Source organism: Curcuma longa, chromosome 11 (assembly GCF_044706935.1).
Source record: "Curcuma longa cultivar G26 ecotype Majalengka, Jawa Barat chromosome 11, ITB_CL_G26_1.1, whole genome shotgun sequence".
NCBI lineage: Eukaryota > Viridiplantae > Streptophyta > Magnoliopsida > Zingiberales > Zingiberaceae > Curcuma > Curcuma longa.
This window is the reverse complement of record NC_133871.1, coordinates 23,391,828-23,410,549: the sequence shown is the minus strand read 5'-3', so window position 1 is coordinate 23,410,549 and position 18,722 is coordinate 23,391,828. Positions and strand designations below refer to the sequence as shown.

The following is an 18,722-nucleotide window of genomic DNA, read 5'->3' as shown; positions in this document are numbered from 1 at the left end:
ATTGAAAATTAAAAAAAAAAATGTAAGTTCATGAATTTCTATAACAGGTTACTAGAAAAACTTTGTGCAGCAAAATAAAATAAAGCAGGAATATAGAGATTTTGAACAAAAGAGATAACAATCCACCAGAAGAAGAAAACTACAAATCCAGAATTACACTTGGCACTCAAAAAAGAAAAAATCAGTAGCAGGAAATCAGAATTTCTCCCATCTTTCTACCATTGCGCTTAGCTTGAAAGAAACTTGGACTTCAGATACTCTGCCGTGTTTGGAGCAATGAGCTGTGAGACAAACCAAATTCAACAAATGTTTGATCAGGAATAAGAAGAGCATACAACAGAAGTTTTAAAGACAGCAAAAGCAAAGCAAATTGCACTAAAGTTCTCAAAGTGATTGTCAAAAGAAAAGGCAATGCCATTTTAAGAATATTGATGTTAATTAGCTACCAAACTAGAAAAGTTAACCAAGTATAGACTTTGTCGAACAACTTCAAAGAGAAGTTTCAGATTGTCCTTTATATATAATCTGCTTCTTTGTCTTTGGCCCTTTTTTTCAAGTGTAATTAAATTAAGATATAGTTATCAATTAGCATAACTTATATGCCATGAGTAAATAGGAATTTTATATAAATATCACGTGTCAATTTATTAACCTTAGCAAGCTTGTATGCCGTGAGTAAATAGGATTTTACATCATATCACATTTCAATTTACTAGCATTAGCAAATGTGATATCTCCTAGCACAATGTGGATTCTAAATATTTTTAATGTGTCACTGAATAATTTCATCTGAAGGTCCTTTTCCACTTCTCCCAATTTTTAAACTTCAAACGTAATTACTACATCCTTATCATTATTATTTTATTGATTAAGGCAAATGTACTAATAGTTGGGTTAATAAGTATCTCATTTCTCCAATTTCTAACTAAAAGCAATTTTTGTGTTATTAAACAAAACACATATATTATTTTTTCTGAATATGTGCAGCAGGCACTGGGAGTACAAAGGCACCTTGCCTGGAAATAGAACCCAGTTGGTGCAACTATGGCCCAGGCGACATTAAACCCTAATTCAAGATTATTTTGGTATGAAGGGTATGCAGCTGGAAAAGGGAAGTGACGGCTGAAAAAGAGGTATGGCTTCATTTTCTTTACTGTGGTAATGTTTCAACAATTATAAGATGTCTTGGGTCAAGTGTAGAGGTTATGAAAGACTAAAATGCTTGTAAAGAGGAGAGTTTTCTTCTCGAGAGAACTTATGGCATTCAAGGAGTGCTAGAGGTGAGGTAAAATTCTTGAAGGCATGATTAACGATTCTAACCAAGCTCATCCAAAAAGGCAGGGAGACCTATATCCAGGCAATTTTGGTACTAATTTATAGGAGTCTGGGAAACAACACGACCTCAGCAACATTGAAGCTTTAGTGGCTCATGACATGATGAACTTGAGTAATATAAATCAGTGAAGAGAATTGCACATCATTCACAAGCAAGTAACAGTCCTAATCAGTTTGAATTAGTGATAGCTGAGGTGTTAACATTGTTTGAAAATTTTGGTTTCTTTATTTTTAGAAACATAGAAAGTAACAAGTCCAGGCAGTTACTCTGTATTTGAAGTCAACAAGAACTAGTAATGTAAATTTCAGAAAAAAAAATTTTGAAAACTGAGAATTAAAGGCAATATTGGAACGGGTAAACCAAAGTTTAAAATTTTGATTTGTGACCATCAGTGCAAGCAATATGCCATTTTGGCCAAGTATCAAAATTGAAACCAACACAAAGTCCAAATGTTCCATTTGTGCAGCCCTATGACCAGGTGATAACAACCCTATGGAACTCAATTTAAGTCCTCTAAACTCAATTTAGACCTAATTTAAATCTAATTATAAATAACTACTATATAAATGTACTAAATTAAGTAACAAATAAGCCTATAAGAGATCATGACCAAAGCAAACTAATTCAACTTACATTGGACAACTGAGATATATTAATGGACATGTGAATTAGCCGATTTAAATACCAATTGTCTTAGGAGTATAATTTAATGTGCATGGTGCAAATTATGGTGTTGATCTCACTAGGAAGCTGCAAGAACTGAAGCTCTATCCAATGTAATAGTGGTATGTTATGAGTTGACAAGTTTGTTATCTTTTTTCTTGAATTATTTCTAAGAAATTTATTTGAAATGACTACAAAACTATAGTCTTATATTTTAGGTGTGAAAAAAAAAATCAAATAGGAGTGCATATTGGTGTAAGGAAATAAATGTCACCTTAGTTTGCTTAGTGTAGCATCGAGCCATTGCTGCACTCTTGTCTATCCTGCTGGGTATCATCCTCAGTTTTTAACATACCACAGACATTGCACTCCATGAGATTTGAAGGCGTACCATCAGCTGTTGGTGGCAATGGTGCTAATGTTCCTCCACAATTCTCCCTGTCACAGACATACCTCACAAAGAAATAGGCATGAGGGAAGTTACCATCCTCTCCATCTTCACCAGTTGTATCCATATTCTCCATTGCCTCATCTCCATCTTCTTCTTCCATACCTTCCTCATCCTCATCTTCCTTTTCTTCGTCATCGTCGTCGTCATCATCTGACCAATCCTTCTCCACCACACATCTATCACACTCGCATCTAAACCCATAATCCTCCATTAGCCTTGTTTGCCTCTCCAAATACCTCCAAGTAACCGGGAAATAGCTCAAGCACACTTCTCTGCCCTCCGGAATATCGTGGATCGCTCTCACGACAATGTCAGTGTTGTTCTCTCTGGCTTGGTCGACATAATCAAATCTGCAAGCATTTGGCAGGCAATCATGATTGAAAAAAGAGGCATTGGGATAGATCCCGTAGGCCCTGACCCGTCTATCCCCACCGTCAAACGGCTCCATCAACCCAAAGGCATTGGCTTTGTCCTTGGCAAGGAGTGCGGCAGTGAGCTCAAGGGAGAATCCAGCAGGGGGCGAAGGAAGTATGGAGGTGAAGAGTGAGTGAAGGGTGGGAGCATCGACGTCGGAGGTGGTTGTGCCGTGGAGGGAGAGCAGGCGATGGAAATCAGAGGGAGCGGTGATGGAAAGGTCATAAGCGGCAAGGAGAAAGAGAGCCGGGGAGAGAAGTTCGGGCGGGATAGAAGGGGGAAAGTGAGAGAGCGCGAGGCAGAGGAAGGGAGAGTGGGAGGCGAGGCATCGAGCGGAGCAGAAGGAGGCGGCGGCAGGGGAGGTGGAGCAGTGGGAGCGGCAACGGAAGGGAGCGGAGGAAGAGGAGGGGGATGGGAGGGATCGGAAGCAGCGAGAGCAGAAGGAGGCAGAGGCGGAAGCGGGGTAGAGGAGGAGAGGGGAGTCGGAGAGGAGCACCTCGCCGGGCTTGATATGGCGGGTGGAAACGAGAGCTCTGCCGCGTCCGGGGATCTCGGCGAGCTTCACCAGCAGTTCGACGGAGGCCGAAGTCATCGGATCGAGGGTTTCTCCGATCGCCGTCGCCTTATTGGAATCAGACAAAAGAGGGCAACGAACGAGGTTTAAGAGATGGATTGACGTTTTTGCCCGTTTTGCACGTTAAAAAAAATGATCGACTTAATTCCGGCATTTTACTTAATTGCGTTTAAAATTATCCGGAATAACAGATATCTACTTTGAAAATTCTAAAATCATTTATCTATTTTTCATTTTACTCTTTATTACTTCCGCGTGCTCATCCCAAAAAAAAAAAAAAAAAAAAGAAAAAAGCACGAATCACTTTTATATTTTTCTATAAAAATCTCATTTCGATGCCACCAGAGTCATTTGACCTCAGCTCATTCATAAAAACTCGACTTCAGACTTAAAATCTGCGGTCTATCAAAACTCCTAAGTTACCACCGAAGCTCCTACATCAACGGCTTCATCATTTCCCGAGTTCTCTCTTGTGTCCGATGTGCAATCCTTGGTAACTTTGAGGCCCGATGTATCCCAATGCAAAGTGAAACTCTGATGAAAATTATAACCCTCTTTCTTTCTTCAGCCAACTATATTAAGAATTAAAATTGTAATCTTACTCCGATTAAACTCTCTATGCTAAATTTTAATATAATTTTTTGACTTTTCTTTCCTACTAGAAAATTGTTTATTGGGACAATTTCTAAGTTTCAGGATTTCAGATCATGTAAAAATAATATTATTTATTTTTTCATAATTTATGTTCATCAATAATCATATTTTTTATATTTTTATAATTTCCTCATTGTTTAACTTAATTTTTGATATATGACTAAACTTAGATTAATTTAATTTTATAAAAACTATTTGATTAAATTTTATAAAGCATTGTTTGGTTTAGTATAGAAAATGTAAAAAATAATATCAACTTTGATGAAGAGGTGGACATTCCTCATTCATAACTTCCATTCCTCAAAAGAAAACATAACTTCCAATTTTTTCATATTAGTTCTTATTTAATAAAACAAAACAAAACATAACCTCATTCAGACTAACTCGGACAAAGAAAAAAGACACTCAGAAATCAAGATAGAGATCAGATCGACCAATCACAGTAAGAGTTGGAGGGGCTACATGTCAGCCGCGCCGCCCGTTCATCGCCGTCCGACCACCAATTGCTGCCGGACCGGACCCGTTGGAACCGCAACTCGACGGCGGTCCGGCGGGTGCCGGAGTCCGGCCCCGATTCGGCCGGAATCCGGCCGAATTCCGGCCGAAATCGGCCAACAGACACTGTTGGCCGATTTCGGTCGGAGTTCCGGATTCCGGCCGAATCGGGGCCGGACTCCGGCCCCGGTCGACACGCCGGCACCGGGCGCGTCGACCGCGGCCGGAGTCCGGCCCCGATTCGGCCGGAATCCGGCCGGATTCCGGCCGAAATCGCCGCCAGGCACTGTTGCCCTTGTTTCGGCCGGAATTCCGGCCGGATTCCGACCCAATCCGGCCGGAATTCGATGCCGGAACGTGCGCCGGCGAGTCGCGATTCCAACGGGTCCGGTCCGGCGGTCGTCGGTGGTCGGACGGCGATGAACGGACGGCGGAAGCGCGTGGAGGTCGGCGGACGGGGCGCACGGGCGCGTAGGAAGCCGGCGCTCATAATAGCAAAACTATATATATATATATATATATATATATATATATATATATATAATAGAAAAGATTGAAAATTTTAAATTTAGATTGTGAATTAAGTAAATCACTCACATATTCATTAAGTTTTTTATTTTAATTTTAAATTTTTAAATATTTATTCTTTTTAACTTACGGATCAACTCGAACCCATCACGAGTCAACCTATTTAAACTTGTAATCCATGCAAGCTGACTTGTTTAAATTTATTTTTAAATAAATTAATAAAATTTTAATTTAATTTGCTTAAATTATTTGACGGAATGGATTAATCGGACAAGTCCAATCCAAATTGACCATTCTATAATTAACACTGGAAAATTAGAATCAAAGGAACTTCTCTTTGTCGATCAACTGAAGTATTTACGTCTCGACTTGACTCAAAAAGTTGGCCTGGGTCCATTGATTTTTCGCAGCCTTTAAAAAAGCAATAAAAAATCAGAGAGCCAAAATGTAAAATGGATTCACTTTCTCAATGACTATTCCATTTCCACGATGCAACTTCTTATTATTCTTACCTTATTTCCAAGTAGCAAGTGAGTACTACAGCCAACAGAGGAGTTGACTAATTTGAGTCCTAAATTTGACGCCAAATGAAGATAAATTTGCATGCTCAAGCTACATTATTACCAAATTTGTTGAATGCAGAGTCGGAGAGATTGTGATCCAAGTAAACTAGCGACTCATTTGCTTTGCTTGGCATGCCTGTTGCAGAAGGATTTGAGCCTTCCAAGAGCCTCTTCGAGAGAAGATGGCTCTACGGCGAAGGTCACACGCAGCCAGTTCTTCAAGCCTACTGTTACTCCTGCAGAGTTTTTTTGCCTGTTATTGCTTCCTTAGTAGAAAATATATCATCTAACTTATCGTACTGACTGAAACATTCCAAGATGAGGAAACAGACTAAAACACAGACACTGTTTGATTTGTAGTTTTTGATACTTGATTGAACACTGTAACCGTTTGAAATAGCCACAGGAACTATAAGTTACAAATCCAATACTGTATAAACAGGTTGAAGGATGCATCTCAATTCTTCATTTGGAATATGATAAACAATAGGATTGAATGCAAGTTGTTTAAGAACAACAAAATTCTAATGCAATGTTAGCTATCGAATAAGATACGAGAAAACTCACCTGGCAGTACTATAACTGACTCCTCTTTGGCAAGCATGCTACAGAAATGAATGTCATCATGGATATTCTCCAAATGGGACAGATTCAACTTAACCTGCATCGCAAGCAGTCTCATCTTAGGAACTGTGTTAGAAACAGCGATATTTTTATTTAGAGAATTTAAAATGAATTGAGAAAACTGATGAACAGGCAATAAGTTACTAAATGAATATAACAAAAAAAAAGCCAATTGATCCTCTATAAAAATAGTATCTAGAGGATGAGGTAAACCTTTTTCAAGATTAAATACACCATGTTAAAGGTAATTGACTAATCATTTGTCCTAAAAATTCAAACTATTAAAACAAATTTATGTTTATACTTAATACAAGAAAGAAATCTTTGTATTTTTTGGCAAATTATACAAGATAAGCAAACTATTAAAAAAAAAAAGTCTCAAAAAATTGTTAATATTCAGGTAAATGTTTAGTTCATTGCAATTAATCCATTATTACACATGTGAGGGATCTATTTGTGTATTTGTGAATGTGCCACATTACATGTGTGACCCACCCCACCCCAGCTCGTGCTCGAGCATGGCCCATCCTATGCGTGTGTGTGTGTGTGCGTGTGCATGTGGTCTATGCCAACCCACATACATGCATATCTACGCTCATCTACCATGTAGAAGAGGTGTAAGGGTTTAATTTATAAACCCCTTTGTCCTCTCTTCTCCAAAACATGGGACTAAACAAAACAAAACTAGAAAACCTAGTGAATTTTAGTTGAAAGCCTTTAAAACTCCAACACCTTTTTATAACTAGTATTTATTATATAAATATACAGATTGGTTTCTCAAACTTATGGAATAAATGATCAACTGATGGCTTTAACCACAATTAACCATCCATCAGTTTTAACCATTAATCTATGCTCAACAGCAGATGAAGCATAGGATGCTAGATGAAGCATTGGATGTTGGATCCTGTGTCATGAAATGGAGATACTCAAAATCCAAAAGCTGGACTCACCATTACAAACATTGAGCCTTCTGGTTTGTGGGGGCATGTGATGCAATCAATTTCCTTCAATTTGTCATAACATATATCTGCTAATTTCTTCAACATATCAACCGTTTTCTGAAAGAATTCATTCTTTGTATTCTCAAGGATACTAGGAATAGCACCCTGAAAGAATAAATTATATCAAATCAAAATGACCAAATAAAATGAGAAAAATATATCAGAAACTAGTGTAGCATCAGTTATCTATACCCCTACCATAGCCAAATTGTTGTAGAGGACAAGATAAATTATATGACATAATGGTTGATATGCCAATGAGAATAGAACCTAGTTATCATTTCCAGTTATAAAAAGAAAGAAACATAACCTGTTCAAGTCTCAGACCAAGCAAATATGAACAATGACTATCAAAGTTATACTTACCTGAATAAATGTTGCTGGATCTGTGGTGATGTTCAACAGAATTGTAATATTGTCAACAAACTAGAGAATGAACAATGTCAGTAATCTTTCAAATTGCTTTGCAATAAAAAAACAGTATGCATAATTAAACACTGTAAATAATAAATATGTAGCAAAACCAAGAACTACCTTATTCTGTTCAAAAACACCATCCGGGCCACATTTTGCAATCCAACCAAGACGCCAACCAGGCACCACCCATCTCTTTGATATAGACCCCAAAGTAACGACTGGAACAATCTTCCCAAAGACAGCCATGGGAGTAAAAGGGACATTCCCAAAGGTCAAATGACCATACACTTCATCGGCGATAACCAATATGCGAAGTTTCTTTGCTGTCTCGGCTACCTGGAAAACACAGCAAAATCAACCAAGATTCCCACAATAAATCAAGTTTTGCCTATGCAGATGAACTTATACACAGCGTATCATCATCCAACCGTCACCTTTGCCAAGTGCTGATGGGTGAAAACATTCCCACAGGGGTTACTAGGGTTGATAATGACTATAGCCACAGTGTTCTCATCCGCTAGGGCTTCCACAGCTTCAAGATCAATTTCCCAGCCTTTGTCCGGCAAAAGGTCAAAATGCCGAGCCTCCAAGCCACTAAATGCCGATCGAGCCTTGTAATAGGGGTACGCAGGCCTAGGTAGCAGTATATTCGCCCCAGGGCGGGCGAGAGCGGAGATCACTATCTCGATTGCCTGCGAGCAGCCGGCGGTGACGAAGATGTCATCCGGGGACAACTTGTGTGGAAGATCCCGGGAAAGGTACTTCGCAATAGCACTACCAATAGGTTCAAAATCTCAGTTTTAATCGGGCAATAAATCAATCAGGAATATGAAGTCGGACATGAATTTCCAAGAACAAAAAATGTTGCGACTGAAAGCAAACCACAAAGGAGAGATGATAATCGAAGTCAATGTTATTTTTTTTTGCACTTCTTCTAACGATAAGGTCTTTTCTGACGGGCTCACCGTCTTGCGGGAACAATCCCCACGGTGGAGGAGTAGCTATTGAAGTTGGCGGATCGGACGGCGTCCACGATTGCCTCCTCGGCGACGGAGGTGGTGCGGAAGCAGGGAAAACATGCGGGGTCACCATGGCCGACGCAGAGAACCGGGCGGGGTCCATCCTCCCGCACTTCGGACATCACTACGTCGAGGACGCCGCGGATGCTGGCGGCAGAGATACCAGCTAGTAGGGCGTTGGCCCCGAAGCCCCACCTCCCCACCGCCGCATGGCCGCCGTCGTCCATCGCCGCGAGAGACGGGGCGACGATGTACCAAGCGGCAATTATAGCATCACTTCCGACGACGGACCACGAGTGAAGACAAAGGCGAGGGCTTCCCCATTTGATTTGGAATCTTGCGAGGGAAATGTCGACTCCTGAAATAGAAATTTGTTTGGGTGATCTTGATCGTCCGGTCCGGAATTGCGGGTATACTTATTGGTCTACTACATTATATAGAAGCCTGATTGAATTGGTTAATGTAGGGTAAATTTATGAAGTTAAAATAATATTCTCTTCGATCAATTATAATTGTTTAATGTATTTTTTTTACAGATAATTATGACAATGATGTATAAACGAAGGGTTTAGAATGCTATCATATTGTCACGGATAGCTTTAGGAGTCATTTTTCGACAGCTGCGGTATTGTCACAGGTAGCTTTAGGGGTCACTTTTCGACAGCTGTCGTATTGTAACGGGTAACCCCACTTTTCGACAGCTGCTAATTGGAGAGGTTAGCTGGATGCGTACAGCATGCGCTCTGGAGAATGTTAAGCATCAAAAGAACATTAAAATATCCTTCCATTTAAGCTCTCCCTCCCTTCGCAAGTATTTATTTTCCTTCTTCCTCTCCTTTCCCTTCCTCCACTTCTTTTCCATTTAAGCTCTCCCTCCCTTACGCATTGCTGCCCACAATCATAATAAAACTCTAGCAGTTGGTACTATTATTCATTCAGAATGATAATAACACTTCGGTTGGCGAGAACTTCCAACACTTGTTGGCAAAGTTTTGAGTTAGAAATTCGCACTCGTTCAACAAGTGCAAGTCCGCACTCAACAATCTTTTCTTTTAAAAAAGCATTCAAAATAATTAGGATTTTTCAGCAAGCATATAGATATCATAGCTAAAAAAGAACACTGAGAGAAAAACATAAATCCAATCCTTTGAGCATATCGGTTGCTTCAACAAGCAGAAGATGATGGCATCTACTTAATGGTACATCTTATATTACCATGAGAAGAGAAACTACTTAATTTAATCATTGCTCCTCTCCCGATTCCTTCTTTGTAGCTTCCTTGATCTCATCAGCTCCATCCTCCTGCCAATAAAAAGAAGTCAGTGAATACGCCCCATGCGATATCATATAAACAGAGTCTATGTTTGGAAACGACTAACCGTAATATCAGAGGTCCATAGTGTCAAGTTGTCACGGAGAAGCTGCATTATCAAAGTGCTATCTTTGTACGATTCTTCTCCCAAGGTATCCAGCTCAGAGATAGCCTCATCAAAAGCCTGGAAGAAATAATAATAATAATAATAATAATAATAATAATAATAATAATAATAATAATAATAATAAAAAGTAGCCACTTTTAGAAATAAACAACTCATCTTTTAAAATGTGAATTAACGATCATAAAAGCATAGATGTGGCAAAATCTAAAATCATACTACCTGTTTTCATTGATTCTGAAATTCAAAACCTTTTGTATCTTTTTTTTTCATATCCTCCCTCTGTATAACCCTTCAAACCTGAACTATAGCTACACTATGTATAATTTCTTTTATTTTCTCAAAATATTCATCTTTGATTTTATCATTTAATCCTACTTAGAGGCATAATTCCTCCTCGATATGTTTCCTCCTACATTGGTATTTAGCTTCAATAAACAAGCTGTTAACTAAAATACTAGCAACTAGGCCCAATGGTATAATTTCTCCATTTCCAAATTTTATGCAATTGTGATACTCAGATCATTAAAAATTATAATGAAGTCACGACATGACAATTTGACAAGTGGTATATAAAATTTAAATTAATCATTGATCATTACCTAGTAGTGTTAGTCCAACTATTTAAAGTATCTTACTCCATTGAACTACATGCAATGCTATATTGTTACTGGTATTAGATCTCTTAAATCCTGAAGTATACACACCAAGCATATGAAATTCTTTTTTCCCAAAAACATATGCAGCTCTAAATCATTGATAAAGTGAGCATGAACAGCATAACTTATTTTTTGCATTGCAATTCCATAAAGTTAAAATGTAAGAACCCTAGTTATCTAACTAATAAGCAGTGTTAGAAAATGAAGTCAGTACCTGAATGTGCAAATTTAGATAGAAGACGAAACAATTAACTTCCATAAAGAAACATATGGTTCACAGGAACCTAGACTACAAATTATCCACAAAGAATGAAATGAAACCCTAGAATGGCTGAGTGTGTCAAAGTTCCATGCCTCAATATGTACTCACAGTTTCCATCAAAAGAATTATGGATAAAATAAATCAAATCCTATATGCTCATTAGCGCCCCTAATTTCAGAAGCTAGGGAGGAAAACCCAAAATTTGAAAAATTAGCGAGCAACCCTTTTCCAATACCATAGTGCAAAATTTTACTCAGTGCACACTGCAGTTGCACTCTAACAATAAAATAATCATGTACACATATGTGCAAAATAAGTACAAATGTAGAACTTAAAAAAAAACACAATTGGTGAATCGGGAGTAGTAGAGGATTTACTTGTAAATTGCATAAAAAGAAAAAGGTACAGTTGCAGATATGCTAACAAAAATCATGAATTCAAAATTGCAGTGAGATGGAGCAACAAATAACTAAGATATTCAACAGAATAATATCTTTTTCTAATTCATCTGGGATAATAGCACCATATATCAATTGAACAATCAAATCTAGAAACTAGAATATTGTTTTTCAATGGCAAGTAAATCAAATAGAAACAAGCATCACACTTCATCATAATTCAAACATTACATATGAGAATATTAAAGTGCTATCAAATCAATATTGCATGAGTAAGACAGAGGAATTTGGAAGATGAACCTGCTTTGCAAGGCTGCAAGCTCGGTCTGGTGAGTTAAGAATCTCATAGTAGAAGACAGAGAAGTTGAGTGCCAAACCAAGCCTTATAGGATGGGTAGAAGCCAACTCAACTAAAGCAATATCCTATTACATTTTAGCCAGCGTTAGGAACTTGGAACAGAATTTACCAAAAAATGTTGGAGACGAGCTTACTAGAAAAATATGATACGCACATAATGTTGCAAAAGGTTTATTACCACAGTAATACATGACTACTGTGTTATGAAAAAAGAATTCTTTCAATGCAGAATCTTAAAACTTAAAAGAAACATGAACAATGAACTGAGAATAATACATTCGAGCAAATAATCTGAACTGAACTATGAAGTAGTTTAACTGTAATTATTGCAAACATATAAAAAACTTGAGTCATTGTTGTGGTGCATAAAGTTCATTAACACTTCATTAGATCCCAGAGCAGAGAGCGTATCTTAGCATTATATGGTCACCGAAAGGAAAGAAGAAAATAGAATCAACAGAAGATTAATATTCTAGCGTCACATGCCTGTGCAGATTTGTAGGCCAAAAGAGTGTTCTCAGCTGCTTCTTTCCTCTCAGCTCCAGTTTTGAACTCTGCCAGATACCTAAGCACATAAACCAGACCAGATCAAGAAAAAAAATTTCATTTTATTCATCTCCAGTAGGGGGGAAAACACCATTTCAAATGAGACGAGATGCTTATTAACCTGTGGTAGTCACCCTTCATCTTAAGGTAAAACACCTTGGATTCTGCACTGGAGGCAGAGGGAACGAGGTGGGAATCAAGAAGCTTCAGGATCCCATCGCAGATCTTACTGAGTTCTGCCTCGACCTTGCCACGGTACTCCTTGATCAAGGAAACGTGGTCCTCGTTCCCGCGGGTCTCCTCCTTCTGTTCAATTGAGGAGATAATACGCCAGGAGGCACGGCGAGCTCCAATCACATTCTTATAGGCCACTGATAGGAGGTTGCGCTCCTCCACGGTGAGCTCCTCCCCAATCAACGTCTTCACGACCTTTTCCATGAACTCTACCATCTCCTCGTATCGCTCGGTCTGCTCAGCCAGTTTGGCCAAGTAAACATTCTCTTCACGCGAAGATTCCACCGCTGACATCTTGCTAGATCTCGACGGAGAAGTTCCTTTCTGTAAGCCATCCACACAGATCATCAATTATCATCAACAAAAAATTTCACGGAAAAAACAATGTAAAAGTCAATCGATCTTATGGGATTTAAAACTTGCCAAAACCAAAGCATGGGATGGAGATAGTAAGCCTAATCTCGCACAAGAATTGTGCCCTAAAAAAGACGAAACTATTGATAGGAAGAAGATGTACAGGAATCGCATTCAAAACTAAAGTCGAAACGGGAGGAATCGAACGAATGGGGACCTTCGCCGATTAGGGTTCCTCGTGCTCACCTTTCGCTTTCTCTTTCTCTTTCTCTGCGGGCGAGGCCAGCCGCTTCGATTGGAATCACTCGTTCCTTTCGGGTTATTATTTGAAGAACCAGCGAACGATGGCAGAGCCGCGGTGATTGATGAGTAATCAAATCGATATGCCTCCGCTACTCATCGTCATAGACCTTAAACGATACCTTCTCCTTAGTGGTGGAATCGCCCATAAGAAGCGATGCCGTGTTGGGTTGTCAAAGTGTATGTGCCGAAGATAAAGGACTTTTAACAGCGGAGGAGCCTGCGACACGTGTAGTTGGGGAGACCCCACTCACGGGAGCCGACGGTGACCGCCCCTGCATTCATTCACAGGAATGGTTGGGGAGATCGAGCTCCCCTGTGTCCTGGCAACCACGAAACAGGATCATCTCTGTAGACTGAGCAAAAGGAGTCTGACACCTCACCAGACAAGCGTCATCTTTTCGGCAAGCACTGCCTGATTGGAAAATCCTCCGTGGCGGGTGATCCAACCCGAACACAGACCACGGAGTCTGCTTCTTCACGTCATGGCTCTAATCATTGTCAAGTGGATCGGGTCGGGTCGGGTTGGTAATAAGTGCGGACCAGGTCCGTGATGCCACATTAGTCCTTTCAGAAAGTAAACGTTGAGACGACTGTTTCATCGATTTTCAGCTCTAATTTTAAAATAAAGTTGACCTAATTATAACTATGTGTTTGCACTTGCAATTATACCATCTCGTAGTTAACAACATGAAGTTATGATTATCTTCTTTCTTCCATTAAAGAAAAAGAAGAGAAATGATAGACTACATGAAATTTCATCATAACACATTATAAACCTAGGTCTCACCTCCATGTAATGTGTGTCATGCTGAAATTTCATACTGTATTTTCATGCAGTTTATTATTTTTTGAAAAAGAATTCTCTTCTATAATATTCATGAGATTATGATTATCATCTTCTTCAATTTGGATGTAGAAGCTTGGTGTGTATATATTATACACACGGTGATTTAAAAGATGTATGTAGATTTGAAAATTTTTTAAATCATGTATCATATTTTTGAGAATGATCAAAGAGCACATTTATTTGCGGTGGCCTTCCTGTTCTACCCATCCCGTCAACATTAGTTTTTTATATGTCAATTTTCAATACATCTGAGCCACATTTTTAGAAAATTTATTCGAAAGTAATTAAAAATCCATCACTTTATTTTAGTTGGTGAGATCGTCCCATATATACCGAAAGCGTTCACAAGTGTCTTCTTAGGTTTCATCTCACTTAGGTTTTCAACGAAACTCACATACTGACTTAGTTTCACTCTCTGCATTCGAGTTTAGGGTTTTGTTTGTCATCTATACTCTCATTTTAGAATGTGCAAGAAGGTGTGACAGGTGTTTCAGTCTTTGGTTCTCAATCATCCGCAAAGGTATGTATCATGGATATGTTTAGTCTTTAGTGTTTGTGTTTGTCTCTTGTGGGTTTAGATGTCATTTTTATCAAATACATTGATTTGTTGAAAGTCTGTAATTTCATTAACGAGTTATGATGTAAATTTCATTGGATTTCAAAATAGCACTAGTGTTGTGTTAGATATATTTAGAACAATGTGCATCTGGATTTGAAAAACTCTCTACCATTGAAAATTTAGTTGTTAATAATTTCAATATTTAAAAATTATAGGTTTCAGTAGATGTTGGGAAGAAACTGCATTGGAATAGTGTGTTAGGTCACTTTAACAATTTTTTTGGAGCATCCACAATGAAAGGAAGACAACATAGTTCTGATCGTTTACATGATTGACACATAGTGATTATCAAACAGTCCCCTTTGATATTTTCTTAGGAATACAAGATATATAACATATTGGTTATATTTATGGTATATTAACATTTGAAACCTTTAGATTCTTAGGTACAACTTCTAGTTGTGCAACTTAAGCACGAAGTAGTAAATATTTTAGTAAAATCAAATAGTTTGAGAAACTTAATATTTTTTATTTTGGTCAGTAGAAAATATATCTTAGAAGATAACTAATCATTTTAGATTTTCAAGTGTACCAGTTGCCTTCACTAGAAGAGATGTGTTTTTGTTGCTTGGTATTGCAAAGCATTGGGTGACCTCTTTTTTGCTCACTTCTCAAATAAAAAAGGACCTACAAGGTCAAGAATTGAGAAGTTGCTTAAATTTTATTCTCATAGAGTTGAAATAAATGATAATATTTTAGTATTTTACAAATTGTACATTTTGTATATATTTATTTGTGTCTTATTTTCTTTTAGTACATGTAAGGTTCTTTTAGGTCTTGTAGATATAGTAGATGATTTTGACAATCTTGATAGATTCAACTAGGTTTAAGTTATCCATCAATTTATGACTCCACCTAAGATTGGGGGTCTATTTTCATCAACTCAGACAAATCAATCCAACACTACACTCCCATGCTTAAAGGGATTTACTAGTCTTCTGGCTGTGAGTTTATTTTTTATGTTAAATTTGATAATATTTTGTGGGCATTCATGAGCATGTAACACTTGTTATGATGAATCAGGCATGGTTTTTGAAGCATGTTCCAATCTAAAAATCATATAATAATGAAGGAGTACGAATAAACAAGTGGAGGAATATTCTTTCACATATTAGTAAGGTGAAGGTCTTGTTGGACTCGAGTTTCACTTGAAGAGGTAAATATTGAAGATTGTCACCTAACTTATGTTAATATGCAATTTTTATGATTTATTTTTATAATTTGATAGATTATGATTGAACTAACCCCCTACTCAATATGAAAATAATTTGGTTGAGAACCTTGATTTCGTTGATGATACTCCACTTCCAATGGAGACATCACAATTAGATAACACAGAAGTTGGATACCAAAGTAATAATGAATATCGTAACTGCATCATTCAAGCAAACCCAATCAAGGAGCTAACATTGAAGAACTTGCAGCTGAATGAAAGGATGAAAGAATTACTTGAAATAATAGAAAATCAAGGCATGCAGGCTAAATCAAGTGATCATGTAGTCGATCCTCATCCTAAACCTGTGGCTTTTAGAACAAGGAGTAGGAGAGGATGTGACCGAAGTCGTTATGATTACAAGGATACTCCAATTGATAGTCCATTGTGGATCCAACTTTTACTAAGAGGAAGTGGAGCAAGATACAAATTTACGAGCCTGTGGAGAATATCATAGTAGAAGGAGAAGGTGAAAAAATTGATAAAAAACCTGAAGATGTTGTGAACAAAGGGTAAGAAAAAATTGATGAGGATGATATGGAAGAAGAAAAAAAAAGACTCTCAATTATAGAAGGCAATTCTGAAGATGCGAAGAAGTTTGCAACAAGGATTGCCCAACTTAACAAAAATGAGAAAATATGTCATTATCTTGTGTATTTGCACATAAATTAGTTTTAGTCGTTTGAATTAAATCATTTCAAGGAAGTCTATCATGCAATAAGTGATAAAGATAGATATGAAAAATGGAGGGGTTAGGTATATTTTATACCTTTGACCACTTATTAGACACACTTTCACTTGTTGCCGGTCGACACCAAAGCAATAACTTTCAATCATTACAATTCTCTTACAAGTGGTCATAATTCAAAATCTAATTTTGAAGTAGCGACGAGCATCTAATATTCATATGTACATTAGTATTGTAGTATAAATTTCAGTTGATGTCTATTTTATATTCCTGTTAACTCTTATCAGTATCAGAATTAAAATAATATATTCGTGAGAAACTTATTCTGTAATTCATCCTTATTTTGAAAGTTATCATCCCTTAGACCAATGAGTCTCTCTCATAGTAAAATGCTCATAATAAGAAGTCAGGTAAGTAAAGGAGAAACAGTATGAATATAAAATTTTATATTAAATATCAAATACTAAATTGCTAATGTTATTTACAACGTTGACAATGCCTTCTTTGTGATACAATACATTCGATGTTTGCTATATGATCTGAAGATGGACTTCAAACAAGTAGACATGAAAAAAATTTAGAATTGATATACTAGTATCAATTTTGAGGGACAAGCTCTACAAAATATCGAATTAATTATCTATAGTGTTGTAAGAAAAATAGTTGGGTAGGAAATGAAAAGCTATAATTGAGTAATGTTATTATTTTTATATCTTCGATTCATAAATTATATTTAATCCTAATATATGTAGTATATGTAGTATTGGTTGTGTAATAGACGGTGTTATCTATGATATGAAAAGTGTATACTGAATGGTCATTGGAATAACTTGATTGCCTAGCCAAATAAAAATCTTAATGTCCAAATTGGTAAGATGGTGTTGATCAGTGAAAACTGTTGATATAAACCAATCCCAGCAAACTTGAAAATGATTATCTTGTTTCAAATTCTATGTCAAATAGCATGCAACCATACTAACTTCACATTACTCAGAAATAATACTTCATACCATATCTACGTTCTGCAGACTCAACCCTTCCTAGAGGTTGTAAGTTTGCATAAATCCAAATAGCCTAGGCTCATTAATGAGTTTCGATCAAAATTTACTGATCAATCTAAATAGGTTAGATCGGATTCATTTCAGGTCTCCTGGGTTTTTAAGGCTGTAAGGAATCTAATAGTGCCCTCTATTGCTTATTTTGGGCTCTCTAGAGGGACTCCACTATTATACTTTCAACTAGAACATGGTCCTGATATCAGGAGATTAGACCCACATTGGACTTAATTTGGGATCAGACAAGGCTCATGGTAGTGTTGATCTCCTGACATCAGGCCTACGCTATTCCTTGATCAGAATCAAGGATTGACACCATATGTACTTTCTTTTCACTCAACCCTCCTTAGTGGTTACAAGTTTGCAGAAATTCAAATAGCATAGGTCTATCAGTGAGTTTCAGTCAAAACCCACTGATCGACCTACATAGGTCCAATCAGACTCATTTTAGGTCATATGGGTTTATGAGGCTGTAAGGAGTCTAACGGTGTCTTTCATTGCTTATTTCTGGCTCTCCGAAGGTACTCTACTATTATACTATCTTTTAGCAGAATTTGGTCATAGTATTCGGCACGTGGGCCTAATCTGGAATTAAACCAGGCTCGTGGTAGTGTTAATGTCCCGACACCATATCTACGTTATTCATTGATCAGAACCAAGGTTTGATACTATATGTACCTTCTCCTCGCTTAACCCTTCCTAGTGGTTACAAGTTTACAAAAATTCAAATGTCTAGGTCCATTAGTGGGTTTCTATCAAAACTCATTAATCGACCTAGACAAGTCTAGTCAGATCCATTTCATGTCCTATGGGTTTCTGAGGCTGCAAGGAGTCCAACAATGTCCTCCATTGCTTATTTTTGGCTCTTCGAAGGTACTCCATCATTATGTTAACTTTCAGTCAGAACGTGGTTTTGGTCTCTGGGAGATCAGACCCACGTTGGGCCTAATATGAGATCAGAACAGGCTTATGGTAGTGTTGATCTTTCGACACCAAACTCAGCTCGAT

At 37.6% G+C, this 18,722-nt stretch overlaps 3 protein-coding genes across 3 annotated transcripts; all 3 read right to left on the bottom strand.

The window, feature by feature from the left end:
• Window positions 1-49: 49 nt before the first annotated feature.
• LOC141840911 (histone-lysine N-methyltransferase ASHR2) lies at window positions 50-3,520 on the bottom strand. The gene is made up of 2 exons (XM_074729014.1): window positions 2,274-3,520; window positions 50-281 (listed from the first exon to the last, which is right to left on the bottom strand). The coding sequence occupies exon 1, from the start codon at window positions 3,454-3,456 to the stop codon at window positions 2,284-2,286; it is 1,173 nt and encodes a 390-aa protein (XP_074585115.1). The 5' UTR covers window positions 3,457-3,520; the 3' UTR covers window positions 50-281; window positions 2,274-2,283.
• Window positions 3,521-5,553: 2,033 nt separating this feature from the next.
• Window positions 5,554-8,989, bottom strand: LOC141841126 (nicotianamine aminotransferase 1-like). Its single transcript, XM_074729249.1, has 7 exons — window positions 8,689-8,989; window positions 8,158-8,497; window positions 7,841-8,059; window positions 7,673-7,732; window positions 7,256-7,411; window positions 6,246-6,339; window positions 5,554-5,914 (listed from the first exon to the last, which is right to left on the bottom strand). The coding sequence occupies exons 1-7, from the start codon at window positions 8,967-8,969 to the stop codon at window positions 5,793-5,795; spliced, it is 1,272 nt and encodes a 423-aa protein (XP_074585350.1). The 5' UTR covers window positions 8,970-8,989; the 3' UTR covers window positions 5,554-5,792.
• An 874-nt stretch (window positions 8,990-9,863) lies between these two features.
• On the bottom strand, window positions 9,864-13,335 carry LOC141840913 (14-3-3-like protein). The gene is made up of 6 exons (XM_074729015.1): window positions 13,236-13,335; window positions 12,523-12,959; window positions 12,342-12,420; window positions 11,798-11,920; window positions 10,122-10,238; window positions 9,864-10,044 (listed from the first exon to the last, which is right to left on the bottom strand). Exons 2-6 carry the CDS (start codon window positions 12,927-12,929, stop codon window positions 9,985-9,987), a joined length of 786 nt encoding a protein of 261 aa, XP_074585116.1. The 5' UTR covers window positions 12,930-12,959; window positions 13,236-13,335; the 3' UTR covers window positions 9,864-9,984.
• Window positions 13,336-18,722: the final 5,387 nt, after the last annotated feature.